This window comes from Micrasema longulum, unplaced genomic scaffold, assembly GCF_059751315.1.
Source record: "Micrasema longulum isolate JH-2025_06_02 unplaced genomic scaffold, ASM5975131v1 h1tg000505l, whole genome shotgun sequence".
Lineage (NCBI taxonomy): Eukaryota > Metazoa > Arthropoda > Insecta > Trichoptera > Brachycentridae > Micrasema > Micrasema longulum.
This window is the reverse complement of record NW_028277702.1, coordinates 6201-30110: the sequence shown is the minus strand read 5'-3', so window position 1 is coordinate 30110 and position 23910 is coordinate 6201. Positions and strand designations below refer to the sequence as shown.

At 31.1% G+C, this 23910-nt stretch overlaps 1 protein-coding gene across 1 annotated transcript; it reads right to left on the bottom strand.

Annotated features, from left to right (window-relative positions):
* Positions 1 to 637: 637 nt before the first annotated feature.
* On the bottom strand, positions 638 to 22347 carry LOC148281005 (cytochrome b5-related protein-like). The gene is made up of 3 exons (XM_088227462.1): positions 21402 to 22347; positions 12252 to 12485; positions 638 to 1198 (listed from the first exon to the last, which is right to left on the bottom strand). The coding sequence occupies exons 1-3, from the start codon at positions 21539 to 21541 to the stop codon at positions 928 to 930; spliced, it is 645 nt and encodes a 214-aa protein (XP_088083588.1). The 5' UTR covers positions 21542 to 22347; the 3' UTR covers positions 638 to 927.
* Between the last annotated feature and the right edge of the window lie 1563 nt (positions 22348 to 23910).

Sequence of the window (23910 nt, the reverse complement as noted above, 5' to 3'; positions counted from 1 at the left end):
CGACTCTGGTGTTTCTGTTTTACACAAATAAATCAAAATGTCCATTTATTCGATGATTTCTTCCAGTATTTTCCGGTATTAAGAGTAGTTTTCTAGGGGAAAATACAGCAAATATGACAATATTGTCTTGTCCCAGCTCCGCGAACATCCTTGACCACGCAGGACAGAACGCTGGGACAATACGAAAATTCGGCCGCAGTTCACACGTGAGCGCTGCAAAAATGAATACATGACGGCGTTTGTTACGAAAGGATTTTTTTTTAAATATTATTAGTTTTATACCAAGATGTATAGGAATTATTAAATGACAAACTAAATCATCAAAAGGTTTTTTTGGGAGCGACAGATTTACGTTAAACAAATCGCTGTTATCACAAGGTTCTGCCCGTACGTGTTCATTGTTCCGCGGAGATAGCCTGCCCGTCTATTTCGGTGGCGATGTTAAGGGACATTTTTTTTTACTGCAAATTGCTGTTTACACGTGGACAGTGGTTGAGTCCGGGACAAAACAATATTGTATTGTCCGCGTGTTAACGGCTTTTTTGCTTTCATTTGCCGGTTAGGGACGTAGTATATTTTAGTTTCAAAACGTAGGTAGGGGAGAAAAAAAGTGTGAATACAAAAATAGAACTAGAAATGTGTGTTGGCATATATATAATTAATGTTGAAGCTTGTTTTCAATGGGAAAAGGGAAACAAAAGAGAAGGGAGAAATTAAGAAAGAGAAAGGAGATCAGGCGTGATTTAAACAATGACACTGATCATTTTACACAATGCATATTATCGAACATTCCCGTATTTAAACATATATTTTTATTTTTGTAGTATATAACCTTTATTGGTGTAGAAGTGTCTTATATTTTATCACAAAAAGCGTTCAAGAAACGTATTTGAGATAGGACATGTAGATCATATTTATTTTTCGATTTTAACGACCTTTTGGGGTGTTTCTAACCAATTGTTTTACCTGTCCTATGACAAGATCAAATTGCGTGGATATCTTTACTTTGGTCTTAAACTCAGCACACGTCTTCTTAACCACGGGATAGAGGAAAGGAAGAATTTCGTGGTCCAGGGTAGGGAACAGGTGATGAAGAGAATGATCTCCGAAGTTCGTCAAGACAAGGAAGTGGCTTTGGTTAATGTCTTTACGGTCCATAACAGACACTAACTGAAATATTCCCCAGTCTGTATCCTTCCTGTAAGCAAAAAAAAATATTTGTAAAAAAAGAAATACGGACATTCGCCGGAAAAAAGTGCACACAATGATCATAATTTTTTTACCCCTATCCAAATTTTAGGGTGCATAGGGCACTGCATTGGTACACTAAAAGCAGTGTGTCTCTTCATGTGTTACGTAACGGTATAGTGATCAGTTTTATGTCAATAAGATACCTATTGATGTGTAAGCACCCATACGCGCACCCCATATGAGTCTAATATTTTCAAAACCTGCTGTCTTCCTATGGCCACTATGGGAAGATAGCGGATTTTAGAAATAGACGACTCATATATTACACACTTCTCTTTTTTTTTACATAATATTTTTTATCCGTGGAATAGTTTAATTTTCTTTGTTAATTATTTGTTGTGTATTCTGATAATTGGTAAAATCCTAAATTAAAATTTATTCAGATATTCAAAATAAAACACATTTACTGAACAATGTTTTGAGTACGTCCAAATGCTTGCAGACTGGCTGGATTTTCTCCCTAGGGAGGTGTTCATATTTAAATTTGTTACAACAGAGAGGGAAAACATTAAAAAAAAAAAAGAGAATTTGGGACTCTAGGCATTGACAGGGCTTATGACCAGACTTAAGAATTCGGTTTTCTCCCCCCCGTCCTCGTCCCCCATTACTACTCATTCTCGCCATATTTACCTGTTTTACGATTCTTTCGTCACCCATTCGTTCTTCATGACCAAACCATCTCAGAGACCTTTAATTAATCTTATCAAATATACCTGACTCAGATTTACACTCTCGCTTTATTTCATAATTCGTAACTCTGTCTTATATTGATAAAAAAGTATGGAAGTCTAGGCATTTAAAGCTCTTATAACCTGTCATTACCTGGATTGAGTGACCACTTTTCTCACTGTGCAACATTTATTATTTTGTATATTTCTGATATTCTTCGATCTGTTTTAAAAAAAAAAAAATTACTTATACATAAAAAAATGTACATTGCCGGTGTAGAGGTATATTATTGTATTCTACTAGATAGTAGCTATTTGTTAGTTTATGTAAAATATATGATGAAAAGAATTCAATGGATTTAACCTCAAAGAATAAATCAATTAAATAATTTAAGTTACTTACAATTTTTTGTTTATTAGACACGAAAATACAGAGATTGAACAAAGAATACTTTAAAGTGAATTTAAATACTGGTGAAGACAGAGAAGGGCGAGTGACGTTTTACGCGCCCTTATATAGGTCCATTTGGCACTGCGACCATAGACAACAACAAATCCTCGTCTCTCACTTTCTGGTCCCCACAGCGGGCTTATTGCCAAGTGGAAATTTCTTCCCACCAAACAATAAAATAAAGGTGTTAAAAAAAGCTAAAGACATACAAAAATAGAAATAACTGCATTTGTATGTAAATGACCTTAAATAAGTACTATTACTCAATAGAAGAAAAAAAATACGAAAGAGAAAAGAAGGATAGAATAAGGAAGAGATATGAGATGTTTCTTTAGACGTGATTAAAACAGAGTTACTGTAGAAACATCATTGATTGAAGATGATTCCATAGTCGAGACGCATGGACACTACAAATATTAGTTAGAGAAGATAGGAATTGTATATGGGTATTAAGAGGGTGCTTTGAGAATTAAAACGAAGAGGTAAACAATGAACGGATAAAAATTGTCATTTATTCACGAAGGTATATAGGTGCGTTAGGACTATGAAGTACAGTAAACAGACGAGAGAGAGAGTGATAGTGTCTCCGCTGTCGTCTAATTTTGAGCCATTTCAGTTGCCTACAATAATCGGTAATGTGGTCATATTTCTTAAGATCAAAAATATACCTAATAATTGTATTTTAAAGTCGTTAAAGTTTATCGAGTTGCTCACAGCTTAAATCAATCGTGGAAACATCAGCGTAATCTAAAATGGGTAGTATTAATGTTTGAACGAGTGAGCGTTTACTATTAATGGGTAAAAATTTTGCAACCTTCTTAAATAGTGAAGACTGAAAAATCTTTTGCGGCTTAATTCATTAGGTTGAGCCCGCCAGCAGAGATGTTCACCCATTAGTGGTCCTAGATATTTTACAAATTTCCAGTATTAAATATAGTATATAAGTACCATTGGCATTAAGAGGATTAAAAGCAGATACGTCTAACCTACTAAGCATTATTTGACTACTCGTAAACATAATCTGACACGCTATATAGTATATTTGACATCGATTCTATTACTTTACTGATGCTTTTAAGGCGGCAATAAAGATCTCGAAGATTATCATGTCGACCTTGTCAGGAATCGAACCGAAACACCATTCCCGGTAGACGATCATACCAACCATTTCAGTATGAGGTAGACTCATTTCCTGTTTTTTTTTTTACCTAGAGTAGCCATGGAGTCAAAAAACTCTCTTCTCTGTATTCGGGTAATATTTTAAACACAAAACTGTACCCCGTATTTGGCTACAAACATTTTGACAAACTGAAATTACTGGGTTATTTATTTTGTAAATTTTCTTATTAAATCATTCAGCTTTAAAATAAGTTGAGAAACATAGAAAAATAAATAATTCCAAAGTAAAATATGAAAACTTCAACGCCGTGGGTGAATTAGTATACGAGTAAATAAAACCGAACTTTTATATTATAAACTTTTTTCAACTTATTAAACCTTAGCAATGAAAAAGTTGTGCATTAATTTTATTCTTATAAGCTCTCTTAGTCTTCCAACTTGTTTTTTACAAAAACCAGGAGTAAAAAACTTAACCCAATTTAACAAAATAAAGGTACCTATCTCGCTCAAAATCTTGAAGGTTTTATTAATACTAACAGACTTAAACTTGAGCATCTTAAATTTCAAATCGTTTTTACGTTAAATTTGATATTTTAGTACTTAAAAAAGGATTGATTTCTTAATTTACTTTTTTGTTTAAATACGTTTTTTCTTACATATTTATTTTTAAAAAATTAAAAAGTAATCAAAAACAAATTAATCAAATTTTACTATTTATTATATCATAAATATTTTTCGCTTTGTGGGATGACATTTTACAATTATTTAATGATAAATTTGAATAAACTATTTTTACTTTTGAGTTATACGTTAGCCAGTTTAGTACGATTTAAGTCATGATGATGAGGAAATAATCTCAAAACCATGATAAAAATTAATACAGTGTAACTAAAATGCATAAATCAAGTTGTATTGGAGAAAATGTGTGTACAAACTAATATATAAACAACAAGTCCGCTGTACTTACTCACCACTACACCGTTTTTATATTTTGTTTTATGTAAATTAGCTGTTCGTTGTATGCTGATGATGCATTTCTGTTTGCAAGAAGCAAGGATGATTTGCAGCAAATAGTCTCAAGAATGTATGATGTATGCCGGGAGAGCGAATTGGCGATGAACGAAAGTAAGTCAAAAGTTATGGTATTTGAAAGGGATAATGAGGTTACTGACTGCCTAATAAATGTAAACAACGAATGTCTCGAGAAAGTCAAAAAATTTGTATATCTGGGAAGCATGTTTTCAAGAGATAAAAGAGTACAAAAAGTGGCTTGGTGGGATTTTAGTTTTAGTAAAAATATATCAAGTGAAATTTTTTTAAATTGTAAAAATGTATAATTATGCTATTAAATCAAAAAAATATACATAAGTAGAAAAAGATATTGAAAGAAGAGTGAATGCGGGAAATAAAATAAACGGAGCACTAAGCCCAGTAATTTCTAATAAAAATATGTCAATCGAAGCTAAACTGGCAGTGCACTACGGAGTTTTAGTCCCAACACCTATGTATGGAAGTGAAACATGGAACTAGCAGAGAAAGGATGAAAGCCGAGTGAACGCGGTTGAAATGCGATCTCTTAAACGAATGTGTGGGAAATCAATGTATGACAATGTTACGAATGATGAAATCAGGCGAGAGTGTAAATCTGAGTCAATTAAGAAAGGGTCTCTGAGATGGTTTGGTCACGTCGAACGAATGGACGACAAAAGGATGGTAAAACAAGTATGTATGGCGAAAATGAACGGCAGCGTGAGACGAGGACGACCAAGGAAGACGTGGCATGATCAGATAAACCAAAATCTTAAGTCTGGTCATGTCAAAAGCAGACAGAACCGAAGGGCATGTATGACAAGATGTATGAAAGTGGAAGAAGCTAGAAATGTGAGCCAGGATAGACGTGTGTGGCTGTCCATTCTCTCTGCCTACCCCTACGGAGAAACGGCGTGATGGTAGGAGTAGTAGTAGTGTAAATTAATAAATTAAAATGCTTTTTTTCCCTGAACTATTAATACCCGTATGCAGAGACAAAACTTAAGGTGAGGAAAGTACATTCTAATTTCAAATGCAGAGAATAACCCGAAGGTGAAGACAATAGAATGTACTCTCCTCACCTTAAGTGTCTTGTCTCTGCATACGGGTATTAGAGTGGAAAATACGCATTTGGCAAAAATATTATGTGAGTATTAAATGTTAGTGGATATACATATTTTTAAAAGGATTACAAAAAATTCATAAAAAGGATTACAAAAAATTCATAAAAGATAACGTAGTAGAGCTTTGCAAACCAATCATATACATATGAACATTCGTTTATAGAAATTTAATAGTCTAGAAACCGCGTACGCGCATCAAACTAAAGCCGACCAAACTTCTCATTAATGAGTAGTTTTGCGTTTTGGCTATTAATTATTCTGTTGACATCGATTAGTAGCCAACTACCGATTTAAATTTAATTATGCCATGTTGTGTCGTTTACAAGAGTCAAAATACTGCTGGGATTAAAAGAACCACATGTCATGTGTAAGAAGCAAATTCACAAAAAATATTTTTAAGAATTCAATTGTTTTACCATCTGTCAGATTGTTAAATAAAACAAGGTAGACATTTTGTAAGTATTGCTAGGATGGTTAATTTTTTTACCCAACTCCCTTTTTATATAATATGAAACGGTATTTATTAACTTCACTACTAAATTATTATTTTTTTACGTTTGCCTTGTAAAAGTACGTTTGTTTTTAATAGTCCAATCAGTAAAATATTTTCCGTGGTAAAACATAACATAACAATACACAAAATTATCTTATTTTTTAACATATTACAACAGAGATGAAGAACATTTAAGAGAATGTAATATATAAGTCCAGGCATCTACAGGGCTTATGACCTGTCATTGGCTGGTTTAAGTGGCCACTTTACACACTGTGTAACATTCACCTTTCTGCCCATATTTGAACATCTATATTCCTTCAATTATTTAATCTGTTGATGTTTGTGATGTTAAAGATCTGAAACCTTTATGTATGCGGGTGAGATTCATCTAATTGAATTATTTCACCTACATACTAGGCAACGCCTGAACATGCTATTTTTTTTCAATTTCTATACTTTTTCATGGACCAGGTGGATTTATCAACAATATTTTGAGTTCGTCTAAATTTTTGTAGACAAGGACTGGATTCAACTCCCTGGGGAGCTGTTTATATTAACATGTTGTAATATGTTAATATTAACAGCTCCCCAGGGAGTTGAATCCAGTCCTTGTCTACAAAAATTTGAACAGGCTCAAAATATTGTTGATTTCTTATTTTTGTTTTATGGTAATAAATTGTTCGCAGTCTGGTAACATAACTCGGCCACTTCACGCAGGCGGGATGTCAGATTTTTGGACACAGTGCGATGTATGCAAAAACGATTCTATGCGCCTTATAGTATATTATAATTCTATGCATTTGTTTTACAAAATACGTGTTTTACTCCAAAAAATGGCAAAAAAATGTTTTTTACCACAGTAAAAATTATAACGTAACAGTTTCAATTAAGTATTGATTTTAAAAAAAACAATGTTCACCAAATCCGCGACGTTTTTAATTTCTCTTGAAAATTTTTGGGAAAAACACAGTTATTTTTAAGGCGCAACGATTACATAACCGACCTATACCTATGTGCCTAGTCAATTTTGTATGTTTTTCAATTTTAAATTTATCCAATCGTGGGAGAATGGGCTTCGGTATAATAAATAAAATAATGGAGCCTAACTTTGGGCACTCGCTTTATCCACGAAAACCATAAACGTTATTTATAGTCTCAATGTTCATTTTGTAAATAATAAACCGTTACATATTTTTCTTATACTGTTAACCGATATTTCCAATCACGTGATCTAGAAAAAAGATATAATGATGAACAATTGAACGTAGTTATGCAGAAAGCAGCCTGTCCACAATTTTGTAAAAATTAGATATTGATGTTATCGGGTGCAGTTAGATCAATTCTATGTTCTACTAAAAACTGCCAAACCGCTTACATACAAAAAACTGTAAAATTCACCTTTTAAAAATGGTGTCTATCTCAAAAACGGCATTTCTCAATTTGCAGAAAAGACCCACAAAACTAGAAAAATCTTACGATACTTTAAAATCCATTAAACTGGTTAATTACATAATTGCATTCTTGTTTGTTATAAAAAAAAAAGCTAATGTTTTTTTTGTTTATCATTTATTAAAGTCGAAAAACATTCCAACTGTTGTGTAGATTCGATTATTTACCCTTTTCTCAAAAGTACTATTATCTCAGTTTTACTTTTCTATGGCTGGCTGCTTTCTGTATAACTACGTTCAATTAATATTGATCAAAAAAAAAATATAATTTAAAACTCCATTTTTTTACCCAGCAAAATATGGGCATCATTATTATCATTCCCCTGGCGGCACTTGATGGTATTTATGAACATTACATTTTGTAGCTTACCTACTTAAAAATTCACCGCTCGCCACTGCTTGATGGTGCATAGAACAGTGTATTGATACACGCAATGCAGCGTATCTTGATCATACGGTACAGGAAAGTAAGGAGATCAATCTAACGTTTCAGGTGCCAGTCCAGGGTCATTGAGATATTTTATCATTAAGCCATATTTTTACTTTTAAAAGAATGTGGACCTTAAACATGACACAGAACGTGCGGAGGAGGACTTTTTGGTTATATTTTAGTAATATAGTTTCGCTTTTTAATAAAGATTATCCGTCATGGATGTTTAAATATACTCAGCATGCTTAGTGCACTATTTTCAAACTAATACTCTCTGTATACAGTAGTCCTTAGCTACATAAATAAAATATAAACCTTTTTTTATTTTAAACGTGCAAAATAATATTCATAACATAAACGGTTTGCTATACTCAGCATTTATCGATATAATTCCTGGCCGATTATCTTTCTTTTCTATTCTTATGGTACCTACCTTACATCAAGATAGAAGAAATACAAAATGATAAGATTCGGATTTGGAACAAAACAAATAACATTCTGACATTACTAAGAATTGCATAAAAAAACCTTGGATTTGTCCGGCGTCGTTGAAAAAGTTATCATAAATCGTTACATAATTCATAGTGAATTTCATGATCCAATGCCCAAAATTGAAAAACATCTTCATCGTATCAAAGGTAGGTCCATTTTTGTCTTGCTTTATTTTCTTGAAATATATCCAACCTTTTACAAACCAAATAAATTCATTTTCTTGCTACAGTCCGCTTTTCGTTAACATAAACAATACATGTCATTTTATTTTTTTTAAATCGTAATGTAAATTTATTTATAAGATTCAATTTTTTTATCAAGTTTTTAAATCAATTTCATGATTATGAATTATCATGTGAAAAACAATTCTAAGCTTATAAGTCAAAATTAATTTCGGCAAAATTGTACTCACTGAAATGTCTAAATTTATGGAGTTTTAATTTTTTTCTTTTTCCTGGTGCATTTTACTTTCCGATTCTGGAATTCAATTTTGAATTAAAATTTTCACCATTTAAAACTAATGCATTTTTTTAAAGGTAAACAATCAGTGACAATTTTAAATAAACTCGTATTGCAGAATGTTTTCCTTCTCTTTTTTATATAGATTTCACAAAGAGATAATAAATTTTAAAATATTATTTCGATAAAATGAAAATTAAAATAGTCACTAGTTTATTTTGCGTATATTGAACTTGCCCTCGACTTCGGCCGATTTATTTATTAATTAACGACTTATGCCTTGAACAAAATATAAAAAATAATCATAAAAACAAAATGCAAATTGTGTGTGTAAACAAAACGAAGAAAAATATATCGAAACAGTGGGCCAATATAGAAATTTAAAAAAAAACAAAAACATTGAAATTCTTTAGCATATACAACAAAATAACAGAAGATTAATAAAAACGTGACAGATGCAATGTTTCATAATGTATTCCTCCATGATAAATCAACAAATAAGGCAATAGATTTGTTACATTCGAGGGAATTCGGATTTAAGTTGATCGGTCCCCCGGGCCTCAGTTAATCGGCCTTCCGAACATAAGTGATTCAGCCCTTCGAGCTTTATCTAACAGACTACTTGTAATTTTTTGAAATACTTCAAATCTTTTTCTGTCTTTGCAGTAAATTTTGCACTTACCAGATAATTATTGTAAAAAATATAATTTGTATATTCATTAATAAAAAAATTAATCTACATTTAGGACTTTGGATTGATAAACCGCTAACTAATGTTAACATTTTACAACAGAGATGAAGAATATTTAAGAGAAAGTAACATAGAAGTCCAGGCATCTACAGGGCTTATGACCTGTCAATGGCTTGTTTAAGTGGCCACTTTACACACTGTGTAACATTCACCATTCTACCCATATTTGAACATATATATTCCTTCAATTCTTTCATCTGTTGATGTTTGTGAAGTTGAAGAGCTGAAACCTTTATTTATGCGGGTGAGATTCATCTAATTGAATTATTTCACCTACATACTAGGCAACGCCTGAAAATATTATTTTTTCAATTTCTATACTTCTTCATGGACCAGGTAATTTATCAACAATATTTTAAGTTTGTCCAAATTTTTGTAGACAAGGGCTGGATTCAACTCCCTGGGGAGCTGTTTATATTAACATTTTACAACAGAGAATGTAGATGCCTGGACTTTTATATTACATTCTCTTAAATGTTCTTCATCTCTGTTGTAAAATGTTAATATAAACAGCTCCCCAGGGAGTTGAATCCAGCCCTTGTCTACAAAAATTTGGACGAACTCAAAATATTGTCGCTTACTAATATTTAAAATTTATTTTAATTTGATATGATAATATTTTGTGTTTTTTTTATTTATCTCTTTATTGAAAACGCAAAATTTAAACGATCATGACCCCCATATTTTTTTTTTTATTTATTTACAATTTTAAAAAACCCGTTAGGGTTACATGAGAAATTTAATATTGTCTAGTCATTTTATGTCTCGTCTAGTCTAGTTAGTTCAGTCATCATGTGCTTTTTCAGATTGATTTTAAATTTGTCTCCATTAAAAGTTTTCAAGTAGTGAGGTAGGTCGTTGTAGTGTTTAAGTCCATTATGTAGTATTTTTTACTGTCCTGTGTTTGTCTTTGCTTTTTCAATATGATAGTGTTTTTGTTGTCTGGTGTTATATTTATGTATGTCAGCAATTTTGACTAATATTATGTCGTCGTCTTGTATGTTTCCCAGTGTTATTTTGTGCACAATTTTTAAGGTAATTTTTTTAAATTAAATTTCATGTTTCAATATATAATAATACTAGCGGACCCGACAGACGTTGTCCTGCCCGAACGTTGGCTTGCCTGCTATTACCTTTGAAAAAGATTTTTCATTAATAAGTAGGTACCTAGGTACTTGCTAATGATTGAATTCCGAAACCGAAAATTACTGATATTCAAATATTAAGTAGGTACCTAGATACTTGTTTATAGTTAAATTCCAAAACACAGTATAATTTATTTTCAAATATAGGATTCTTTTAGCAAATTTCAAACTCGGCTCTTCCTACCAACAGGGGAGCATTTTATCAGTAAATGCAATTTTCAAAAAATTATTTATATTAAAAACGAATAAATGGGAAAAAAAATTAACCAATGTAAGGACCTGATTGGGATCCTTAAAAAGCGAATGTCCTTTGTAAACATTCTTAAACAAACTTTTTTCAAACACAAATAAACAACATCCTTCTATCTTGTGTATGCATTCTCATCGCATGCAACCCTGGTAGGTCGACGAAAAAAATAGTTATGCTTTTAATTTTTTGTCACAGATTCGATTGAAAATTTTAATACCTACGAACGTGCACATTGCAAAAATCTACATTTCGCTGAACACCGCACGTAAATTGGTTAAACCGTTTAGGAAAAGTTCAGTGACATCACACGTATTAAATAATTATATGAACAAAGATTATCTACCTTTACTTTGCGGCACCATAACGCCAAATCATTAGGTTTTTAAAAAAATTATTAAATATATTAGTATCGCGAAAAAGGTTAGATTGCTACCCGCTGGGTAAATCTCCTTAGTTATGGAAATTGATAAGTAGGTATACTTGGTTGAATCACGACAAGAAAATTTTTTTTTTTATAGACACACACTAATCACTCATACACATAAAACACTCACCTGAAACAAGTAAGTGCAAACTAAACGAAAATTGGTGTGAATGGTGGAAGTAAAAAAAACTGTTTTTCAGAAACTTGTATAGTAGTTAAACTATCCATATTGAAATTTGTAAAAATATTCAGTTAACACTGCCAAAAATTTGATTATAAAATAATATCTACTATAGCTATAAACCAGCCAATAGCAGGTCATAAGCCCTGTAAATGCCTAGACTTCCATATACCCTTTTTTAAGGTATTCTCCATCCCTGTTGTAATTGGTTATTATCAAACAATAAATAATAGTGGCGCTACATAGTGGTAGAAATAAAAATTAAAGGTTATTTTTTGTTCAATAATACAAATTGATATGGACAATTGCTGGTTTTACAAAAATACCGTTTTTTCAACAGTAAATTTGAGGTACCTAGATTTTTTTTTTATATATTTAGAATTAAGAATTATATGAATGCATAGACATAGAATAATAAAACCCAATAATATTGCTTTGGAAAGTTTGGATATTTGATGTTTTTCGAACGAGATCTTCAATTGTTTTGTTTATGTCAGATAAAATTATTAAATAACAATAATTCATTTACTTACGGGGGGGCATCTCCATCGTGGAAGATATCCGGATGATGATGAGCTGCATTTAGTCCAATAAAGGCGAATATAAAACTCGCAGTGTAAATGATTGCCATCCACGTGTAAACAAGCTCCATCCATTCGGTGTTAGAGAATATTTTCATCGCCAAGGGTACAGAAAAGGGAACGAAGTACTCTAGCCGCCACCCTCGCGACCCTGAGGTGTCCTTTCTAGTCAACAGCCTGATCAACCTAAAAGAGGAGGAAGATGTATAAAAAAAAGAAGGATAAAGTGTTTTAATAATCGACCAAATGATACAAACGGTCAATTAAAGCTCTATTAACACACTCAGTTACAATAAAATAATAAAATATTAAAATTAGTATTCAACTTTTTCTATCCAAAAGCTACTAAAGAACTTTTTAAACAAACTAAACAATTAAAAATAACTAAACTCTTTCAACTAGAATCATTAAAATTTATCCACAAATTAGCCGCTGATGTAATAGTAGACGAAAAACTAAAACTTTAAAAAATTGTAGTAAACATGGACACAATACGAGAATATCAGAAAAATATCATATCCAACCTTCTAAAACGAGACAAGGACGATCTTTTCTCGAAATTTTCAATCATCTGTTACATGAAGGTAAGGTCATAGAGCTTTCGCTTAAGAGAAAACTTTTCTTCATACAAACGGCATGATAAAATACAATACATTGGATTGATATTTATTGTTTTCCAATTATTTATTTATTGAATGCCTGGCAAACGCAATAACCAATACGCCATGAGACCGACTAATCTCCAGTCGATTTCCTTTTGCAAATTTTTTACCTGAGAGTACTCGCTTTGTCAGCCTAGTAGTGTAATGGGCAACGCGTTTTTCTATCATGCAAGAGGTCTTAAGTTTGATTTCCGACATACTTGACATGAAATATTTTAATGTTACGGGTTTTTTTACACTAGAATATTTCATAGTCCCTGGACTGGTACCTGAAGTGTACGACTGATTATCTTACCTTGATGTAACAAAAATAATTAAGATACGTTGCGATTGGTGTACCAATGCAGTGCCTATGCACCATTAGGTGCGGAAAGGAAACGATGAGATAATGATGAATACTAGCTAAATTTAAATACTGATTTTGATAAAATTATCATTGTAATCTCATTTGCTAAGTTTTACTTTATTATTTGAATCGGGTTGTGGACACGCGGCTCGTGTTGCGAACTCACGGATCAGGGTTCTGAGGTTTGATCTCCACTCTACCCCAATTTTCATTTTCTAAAAGTGAGTTATTTACAACTCATTGAAAATGGTCACCAAAATTTAAATAATATATTTGGGTAAATTATAAGAACGTTAATATTTCTTGTTTTAACCGAGGCGTTTTTATTGGTATTTTAACCAAAGTCACTTACTATGGAATTTTATAAAAAAAAACGAAAAATATAAATATTATCAAATTAAAAAAGGTACTAACGATCTAATAAATGTCAATTCACTATAATTTTACCGTGCCGTTTGGATTAAGATGATATGTACAAAATAGGCTATTGTCGTTCGGGTATCACGCGGCTGGTTTATTTATTTGTAAATTTTTGTAACAATTAACAGACTTTAGAATATAAACTTTAAATAATATTACAATTTATTCATCAAAGTTTCTCAATAACATATTTTTTCAAATTAATTTTAAAAAATTCAATTTCCTTTGTTTCTACAGCTTCAATCCCTCGTACAATGAGTTTTTAGGTTATGTTTTTCTCCTCATTGGTAATCTTATCTTTTTTTTACCCCTTGTTTCATATGTATGACATTGTTGGTTAAACTTTATTATTGTTTTTATTTTATTCAATCCTTTGATTATTTTATATATAAATATTCCTACATTATATTTAATTTGTTACTTTACTGTGAGCAAGCCAATTTCTTTGTGCATTATTTCTACATTAGAATAGATATTTCTTTTGAGTATAATCCTCATTGCCTTATTTTAAAGAATTCATTTATTTTCAATTTCTCCTTCATTACTCAAAAAAAGAATGGAAGAACAGTAATTTATATGTGGACATATTATTAGGAACTAAAACCATCTAAAAATCTATAAAACCATTAAAGCGTCTAACTTTATCTGGAGTTTTCGGACGTACAAATACAATACAAATATGATTAACAATTTTTAAAAAACGGAGGAAATTTGATAGAAATTAAAAAAAATAAATTTTGGTACTCTTTCTAAAAAAAAAAACACCAAATCAATTCAATTTTGGAGTGCTGAAAACGGAACACCGATACGTCGATTTTCTCAATTTTGTCGATTTTTGTTAGGCATAATCAGTTCGACGTGCATTTGCACAGTATTGAAGAGGAATTTGCGAGAGAGTGACAGAAAAAAATAAAATATCTATTCATCAAAATTGTCTAGCACCGCATATCCTCGTAAGGTGCCAGTCCGGAAACATTTAAATATTGCCGTGTCCAACTTGCAAACATAAATTTCATGTCAGGGACTGACTATTCCAATGGAAAAGAACCCAAAAAATAAATCATTCACGCTAGACCGATCGAATTAAACCAAAATTTCATGTTTCATGGAAAGTAAGATGAGTCAGGAAATTTGTTTATTAATTATTTATTTAATGCACAAAATACAAAATTTTATCATTTTTGTCCTTATCCCGCCCAATTTACAATAACTTAATGTTCTTAAAATTAATATTTAAAAAATCTTTGATTATTGAGTACATGAAAATACTATTTTTATATGTATAAATTGTATGTGTTTATTTGATATGTAATATATATTTTCTTTACTAACTTTGTATACTATGTGGAAATCTGTTATTAGTTCTGAGTTTATACACTATAACTGTTTGTTTACTAAAAATATGTTTGTAGAACTGTTGATTTTCCTAATAAAATAAAATAAATAAATAAATAAAATAGAGCACGTTTTTATGTCCCAAATTGTTAGAAAATTCCGTGTTAAGTTGGGAGTCAGCTATATATAAATTAAAAACATTTATAAACATATTAAACAATATACAAAATAATCAAAGCAATATACAAAATAATAATAGAAAAATATAAATATTTAAAAAAATTACGTGTCGAAAAATAAAATGCAGAAAATTTATTGATTAATTCACGGCAATATGTTATTATTAATTTATAGTAATTTTATAATTCAATTCGGTAATTGATTGATAGTAAAAATATATGCAAAATTTTACAAAAAAGTAATAATATACATACATACATGTATGGTAGAATATATAATTTAATAAACGTAATAATAAAGTAAAAATATATATTTACAAATAATTATGCAACACTATTAAGTTTATTTAAAGATGATATACATATATACGTATATGGATAATAATGATAACAGCATCGATTTTATATATTTATTCCCGAAACAATCTAATAAAGTGGTCTTTACCCCTCGATAAAATCTAATTTTGGATCTTCATCTTAAATATATACATTGTTTTTGAGAATTTAATAGTTCATCCAAGACGTTGAACACTCTTGGAGCTATACATGAAAAGTGTCTCCGAGCAAACATCGTACGTGTTCTCTGTATAAGGTAATTTAGGTTACCCGAATAACATTGAATTATTGCAATATAGAACTACTTTTGACACCAATAGTTTACGTTCACCTTTCCTGGAATCAAAACCAGGACTTGAATGGTAAACGAACGCGCCGAATAAGGCAGATTTATTTCCAATCAATATCCATTTTCAGGATTTTATTATTATTATTATTATTATCAATAGTTTGAATTTGTCCGAATTTTTGTAGACAAGGACTGGATTCAACTCCCTGGGGAGCTGTTTATATGAACATATTACAACAGAGATAAAGAACATTTATGAGAATGTAATGTAGAAGTCTAGGCATCTACAGGGCTTATGACCTGTCAATATAAGTTATAGGTAGGCATAAATAAAGGTTTCAGCTCTTTAACTTCACAAACATCAACAGATGAAAGAATTGAAGGAATATAGATGTTCAAATATTGGCAGAATGGCGAATGTTACACAGTGTGTAAAGTGGCCACTTAAACCAGCCAATGACAGGTCATAAGCCCTGTAGATGCCTAGACTTATATATCACCTTCTCTAAAATGTTCTTCATCTCTGTTGTAATATGTTAATATTATTATTATTATGGATAACATATACAGCGCCATTTTCGTAATAAAATAAATCAAGGGCGCTTTACATAGTGATTCTATAGTTATAAAATTTTTATTGAACCTTCTAAATTTGTAATTTAATTCAAACAGTTTAAATTTATTTTAACAGAGGGAAAACATTTTTGAGAAGGGAATATGGAAGTCTAGGTATTTACAGGGCTTATGACCTGTCATTGGATGGTTTTAATGGCCATTTTACACACTGTGTAACATTCGCCATTCTTCCCATGTTTGAACATCCACATTTCCTCAACTCTTCCATCCGTTGACTTTTGTGAAATAAAAGAGCTGAGACCTTTATCACAAAACAAAACATGGTCAGAATGGTGAATGGTACACAGTGTGTAAAGTGGCCACTTTAACCAGCCAATGACAGGTCATAAGCCCTTTAAATGCCCAGACTTCAATATCCTTTTCTCAAAAATGTTTTCCCTCTGTTGAAATAAATTGAAATATGAAAAACTCCCTTGGGAGGAAATCCAGTCATTCTGCAAGCATTTGGACATACTCAAACATTGTTAAAACAATTTATTTTGTTATCACATGCTACGGATTCATTCAAATGATTTAAAGAACAAGTGGGTTGTAAGCTTTTTCTGAAACATCACTTCACTCTCACAGCCTCGCACTTCTGCTGGTTAAGCATTCCATGCCATTTTTTACCTCAAAGTAGTCTAGTCAAAAACACTCGTCCAGAATTCTGGTTTTATTTTACACCTTAAACTGTAGTATTTACCCGCCCGAACGCGGAAAATATAATATGCATATTTTTTAGTGATTCCGTGCAAGTTGAATTCGTTTCGACGTTTTCGCTACCCTTGCAGGGTAAAATGTGTTTTGTAAAAAAAAATATTTTAGAGACACAAGACATCTTTTCACCTTCGAACCAAAGATGTTGCATAAACTTTGAAAAAAAAGAAATTACTATGCACGAATAATAAAAAAAACTATTTAAGTACACAAACACCCAAATAACATAAACGAAGATGACGAGCGTAAATTAATCTCAACGTGGTTCCCGGCACTACACACCACAAAAATGACACGAATATATATTATTTTTTCCTGCAAAACACACATTTTGGCCTAAAGTAGATTTCTGCAATGGTAGTCAAAACGTTGGAATAAATACAACTTATACGGGATCACCCAAAGAAGATAAATATTGATTACAGTGAATTAAATTGAAATATACGACTAAAATCTATTGATGTTATCGTAATTTATTTTTCTAGTTTTTCCACGATTGTTTAATTCTTTTATAACTCTAGTAACATTTTAAAAATAAACCAATGCTCTTTTACAAAATAAATCACATTGCCAATTAATACAGCCTATTTGTTCCTTAACTTTAAATAATTCAATTTGTAGCGTTTGTTTACATACTGAAAGAGTTCGGTAATGAAATATATTACACTAAGCAATCCCATTTAATCCAATTATAAGGGACACAAAGCCACTAACCCGAAATCGAAACAAAAAAGGTTTTATTGCAATATATTATCTTGCAGAAGCATAAAGTTATCTACTTTATATCCACAATGAGAATTGAGTTCACTAAATGTTTTGATTCGAACGGATTTATTGTTGTATATGCCATTAAGTGTCCTTTATCAAAGACTAATTTTATCGTTATGTTACTAAAATACGATTATTTTCATATCGTAGATTTGACCAGAAATTTCGGAAAGGAGGAATAGCGATTAAGCTAATCGATCATGCTAAAAGAGTTGTATATTTTATCAGTGAATTATCTCTTTATATATAAAAATGAATCACCGTGTTGTGTTTCGCAAAAACTCGAAAATGGCTTGACAGATTTACGTGCGGTTTTTTGCAAAATGTTCTAATTCATGTACTCAAGGCTTACAAACAATAACATCTTTAATATGTTGTTTATGTATATATGTGTTTTCGTCAATTTTCCGGGGTTGCATTCGACTGAAATGCATGTTCCAAAAAAATTGTAAAATGTTATTTTTTTGTAAATTAAAAAAGTTTGTATTTTAACGTTTACAAACATCAATTGTTTTAAATGGATACTGAATTAATTATTTTTTTATTTTCCACATGTTAACATATTTTTAATGGATTTTTAGTAATGTTTAAACAATTTTAACCGACATTCGAGACATTTTTGAAAAACGGATTCACACACATAATGCACCACTGCCGGTAAGTAGCGTAGAGCTTGACATTAGCAAAAATAATTCTTTATTTGAAAAATTATTATTTCATGTTTTGGAATTCAACCACAAACATTAGTACCTACATATCAATGAAAAGTATTTTTCCTTTTATCCGGAAAGTTTTTGCACGATTTCACGATACAGTCATTTTTCTAGGATTTTTTTATTTATTGACGGACTAATACAGTCCATTCCAACAATGGTAATTACATTTTCTTATACTAAATACAGGTACAAATGAAATAAAATACAACGAAATAAAATTAAAGCCAGGACAAAAAAAAATACTACCTCAAGACAAGATCTGGTCTATCTTAGTTGTTTCTTTTATTTTGGTTTTGAATTAAATGTCAAGGTCACGTCGAAACACGGTTGACGATTAAAACATTACCAAATTCCAAAATGGATTAAGTGCCATAATTTTAGAGGGCTCAGGGTAAAACGCTGTCTGACTTTTCTTCATCAACACGCATTCACGTATTTTCTCCATAGATTGTGGCCCTTGAGGTGATTTTCACAAAAATAGCGCTATATAAATTATCCAAACATTATTTTTATTATAAGAGTAGTGATTTTTGCACGATTTTGATTTTAGCACGATGAGGCCTCTTAACCAATCACACGTGGAGATAAAACAAAAAAACAAACCCTTATTACGAATAAATAATACATATGCAAAATACAAAATAAATAACGTGTGTAATTAATTACGAAAAAACTGTTTGCATAACCAGCTAACCAGTCCGTTTATACGTAAAACCTTTATCACAGCATGGGCTATCTCTTCGTTATAGTAACAAGAGAACCCTTCTAATACCCATTTACTGCTCTATTTTTTTTATCGTCTTTTTCAGTAGTAACTGCTGAATTATGAAATAATTTACCCACTTATCTCAGAGACGTCCCCCTTCTTTATTTACATTGAAAAAGAGTAACAGATATAAATTTTCTGTGTCAGCTAGTTTTGTTTTCAGAAATAGTTCGTTAACCGTACGGCTGATAAAACTAGGCGTCTTTAAGGGTTTTTGGTTGGTTCTAGCTCCTGTATAAGACAATTTTTCAACAAACAAAAAACAAACGATTGGCCACGCTAATGGTGGATCTAAAAAAGTCATTGCCCTAGAGCCATATTCCAGGGAGAAAATACGTTTGCATGATTAAAAGTGAGGACGCGAATCCTATTATTATAATATTTTTTTATTTATTTTTAAATAGCACCATAACAGCCGGCACCTGGTGTTTGTTAATGTAAAATAATTCAATTGAAACTAAAACATCAGAATGAACACAATTTTTCATTTGTTTTGACAATATAATATTATTGTATTGTTATCCAGAGGTTTTTAAGAACGATAATACTCAAGTGAAACAATAAAAAATTAAAAACCGAATTAATTAATTTGTATTTAAAATCAACTATGCACGATAAATGCACAAATGTTGAGATCCGTACATTATGTAAGGTTGAGATAAGAACTATCGACAAAATCAAGAAAGGAGCTCTGCTTTGGTTTGGACATGAAGAGCGAATGGACAGAGAAAAAACGGCTAAAAATATTTACGATGCGAATTTAGATGAATGCAGAAATAGAGGAAGACCGAGAAGACATGGCATGACCAAATCCAACAAATACTTGAAGATGGACTTGTTAAAAGCCGGAATAATGTATGAATGTGGAGGAAGCGTGATCTGTATGCAAAGATAGAGTGACATTATTTCAATCTTAGCAGTCATCGAAGCCGGGGCCTAATGACAGTAGTCAAACACCTGACAACTACACGAACTAACATAATTCTAGATTTTACAATAGTAATTAACATCTTACCTCTTCACGCCTTGCGCCTTGTGGAACACAAAATACCCAAAACACCTAACAACGAGACGAACTAACATAATTTTTGCCTCCTCTTTCACAGTAGTAGCCGCTCGATTGTGGAATAATCTACCTACTAATGTTAGAGACGCCCCTTCTTTATTTACATTTAAGTCAAGATTGAAATGTCCCTATCTAAATATTTAAATTGTTCCTTTATCCTTCTTCTTTCCTTCCCATCCTCTTTCCTCTCTTCATAGTATAGTGTTATTTTAATATACATATTTATTTATTTTTGTTAATCTTTGCTTTTAATTTTTGTATAAAATTGTAAGATTCAATATGTCCATGTATTTATAATTTTCTCAAACTGAACGGTTTGGGTAGGTAGGGAGAAATTGCCTTAAGGTAATATGCCCGCCCTTATATGTATATTTATTGTATATGTATATAAACTGTCAAATAAAATAAATAAATAATTGTCGATTTAACAATAATGAGAAGATTGGCCTTCTACTCGGTTAAAGTATACAATCTACTTCCATACATAAGAACAATTAGTAAGTACTCACAATATAAAACTTATATTAAGAAATGGATAGTGGAGGTGGGTTGCGCACGAATCGATGAGTGGATCAAGCCAAACAGGTAAAATGTGCGTACTATTTATGAAATCTGGTCTATATAAATTGGTTATGTTTTTTAAGATTATTTTAGTTTTTATTGTTTAATATGTTAATGATATTTAGAGTTAATAAGATTAGTTGCGATTTTTTAAAAATATTTTTATGTTAACTTTGTTAAACAACTAATTTAAGGCATGTTTCACATTTTGTAAAATGTTTCCCTCGGCACGGGACACCCCAGTGAAGAAACATTGTTCTGTATAAAAAATAATACAAACAATGTAAAAGTATAAATAAATCAATAAAATTGAATTAATATCTTACCTCTTCACGCCTTGCGCCTTGTAGAACACAAAATACACAAAAAAGGAAGAAATGGCCGGGGAATATCTCCAGAAGAGCGATTTATCTCTTCTTGGTAAGTACTGAAGAAGTGGTTCCAGAGAACTCATCTCAAAATCCATTAGGGTATTTGGGTACAGGTGGTGAGACAGGGCGTGTGTTACTCGCCATTCGCTAGAAAGTAATAATACTTTTAGTAGATAAGTATTTGAGATAATCGTTTTAATATTCACTTTATTATTTATTTCCTTCAGTTAGTTAATTAAACATGTGTATATCAACTAATATTTACAATACAGAATTAAAAATTGTCCAGAAACCGCATACGCGCATCAAACAGAAGGCGACTAAACTACTCTAAAAAGAGTTGTTTTACTTTTCGACCCATTAGTTTCTTTGTAGACGTCGCGTCGCCCAGAACGCAACTCCCGATTTGCATTCAATTATGTCGGGTTGTGTCGTTTTAAAGTGTAGAAATACTGCTTGGATCTTTAACGAACATGATGAGATCACATTTCATGTGTTAGTTGCAAATGCATTACTTAAAAATTGAATTATTTTTCCATCTGTCAGATTGTCAAAAAAAAACAAAATAAACATTTCGTTAGTGTTGCTAAGGTAGTTAATTTTTTTACGCTACTTTGCTCATTTAATGAAAAAACTGATGAAAATGGACCCCTAGGATTAATCAACGCCGTGGTCGACATTTGACCGACATTATCTTCTATCGGAAATGTGGGTGATCAAAAATGGGCACAATGGTGAATTTTACACAGTATGTAAAGTGGCCTCTTAAACCAGCGAATGACATGTCATAAGCCCTATAAATTCCTAGACTTCAAAATTTCCTTCTCAAAAATGTTTTCCCTCTCTGTTGAAATAAATTTAAATATAAACAACTCCCTAGGGAAAAAATCCAGCCAGTCTGCAAGCATTTGGACACACTCAAACATTGTTGAATTAACTACCTGGTAAAAGAAGAAGTACGAAAATTGGAAAATTGTTTTCAAGCGTTGCCTAGTAGGTGATTTGGTTCAGCCGGATGAATCTCACCCACGTGATATAGGTTTCAGCTCTTTTACTTCACAAAAGTCAACAGATGGAAGAGTTGAGGAAATGTGGATTTTCAAACATGAGCAGAATGGTGATTGTTACACAATGTGTAAAGTGGCCATTTAAACCAGCCAATGACAGGTCATTAGCCCTGTAAATGCCAAGACTTCCATATTCCCCTCTCAAAAATGTTTTTCCTCTCTGTTGAAATAAATTTAAATATGAACAACTCCTAGAGAGGAAATCCAGCCAGTCATGTTTACTAAATACTGCACGTGGACCTAATAAATCAAGTCTTTTTTTCCGTACCAGGGGATAAACCAATAAAATTTTAATGATTGTGATTCAATCTGCATTGGATAAACTAAAAGAAACTTGAATATCAGAGTAAAATAACATTTAAGATGCTTAAATAAATATATTTTTTCTGAATTCGCAAATCATCTGATAGAAAATAATCATAACTACAATAAAGACACTGGATTAAAAGTACTTCATGTTTAAAATAAAATATTAGAATTAGACAACTTAGAAATCTTAGAAATGAAAAAAGCCATTCATAATAAGAAAAAACTAATTAATAAACAATATTTATTTTAGTCCTCTCCTGTCAAGCTTTGATTATATTGATATCAAATTACTACCCTTGTAAGAAAAAAAAGACTTGATTTATTGGGTCCACGTGTAGTATTTAGTAAACATGATAAAAATAAAACCGGAATCAATTCATTAGTTACGTAAACCTTGACGAAGAAGCTTGTTTGCTTTGAAACTGGTCAGTGGAAAAAATAAAATAAAGTATAAAGTTAGTGGTTAAAAACAAATTTGTTTTATTTATTTCTTTATAATGAGTAACCGCAAAGTTAGTGCTTCAAATATAAACTTTATATTTTTTAATATTTGGCTACTTCATTTTGTCACTGTTTTAAATCAGTTAAATGTTTGTTTGATATAGTTTTTTTGTACTAATTGTTGTACTTTGTTAATGTTTTGTTTTTTTTTTTTTTAACGCGTTTTCGTAAATACTAATCATATTTGTTCAATTCAATTACAAGTTGTGCTTTTAATTAAATGAACAAGTTTTTTTTAAATTAATAAAATTTCTTTCAAAATTTCAGATATCTCATTACACTATTTTAACCCTTTATATGTTAAGCTCTATATATATGGTGATTTTGTTTTTTTATTCTTAGGAGGAAGCCTAATTCTATTTCTATTTCTAATTAAATAACTATGTATATTTTTATTTAATACAATTATCAAACATTTTACATGTAAAATACGTTAAGCTTTATACTTTTATTTTATTAAATTCAAATCTTTTCTAATTTTTCAACATTATTGTGGATACTTTTCTTCAAATTGCTTTTTTTTAGAGTATTTCAAACATTTTTTTGTCTCTCTTGTTGGCCAAATACAATGCTGTTTTGTAATACGA

Coding starts and splice junctions, on each gene's coding strand:
- LOC148281005 (XM_088227462.1), bottom strand. CDS start 21,541: ATGGATTTTGAGATGAGTTCTCTGGAACCACTTCTTCAGTACTTACCA. Junction 12,486..21,401: donor AAGGCGCAAGGCGTGAAGAG/GTAAGATATTAA, acceptor CTCCTCTTTTAG/GTTGATCAGGCTGTTGACTA. Junction 1,199..12,251: donor CACGATGGAGATGCCCCCCC/GTAAGTAAATGA, acceptor TTTTGCTTACAG/GAAGGATACAGACTGGGGAA.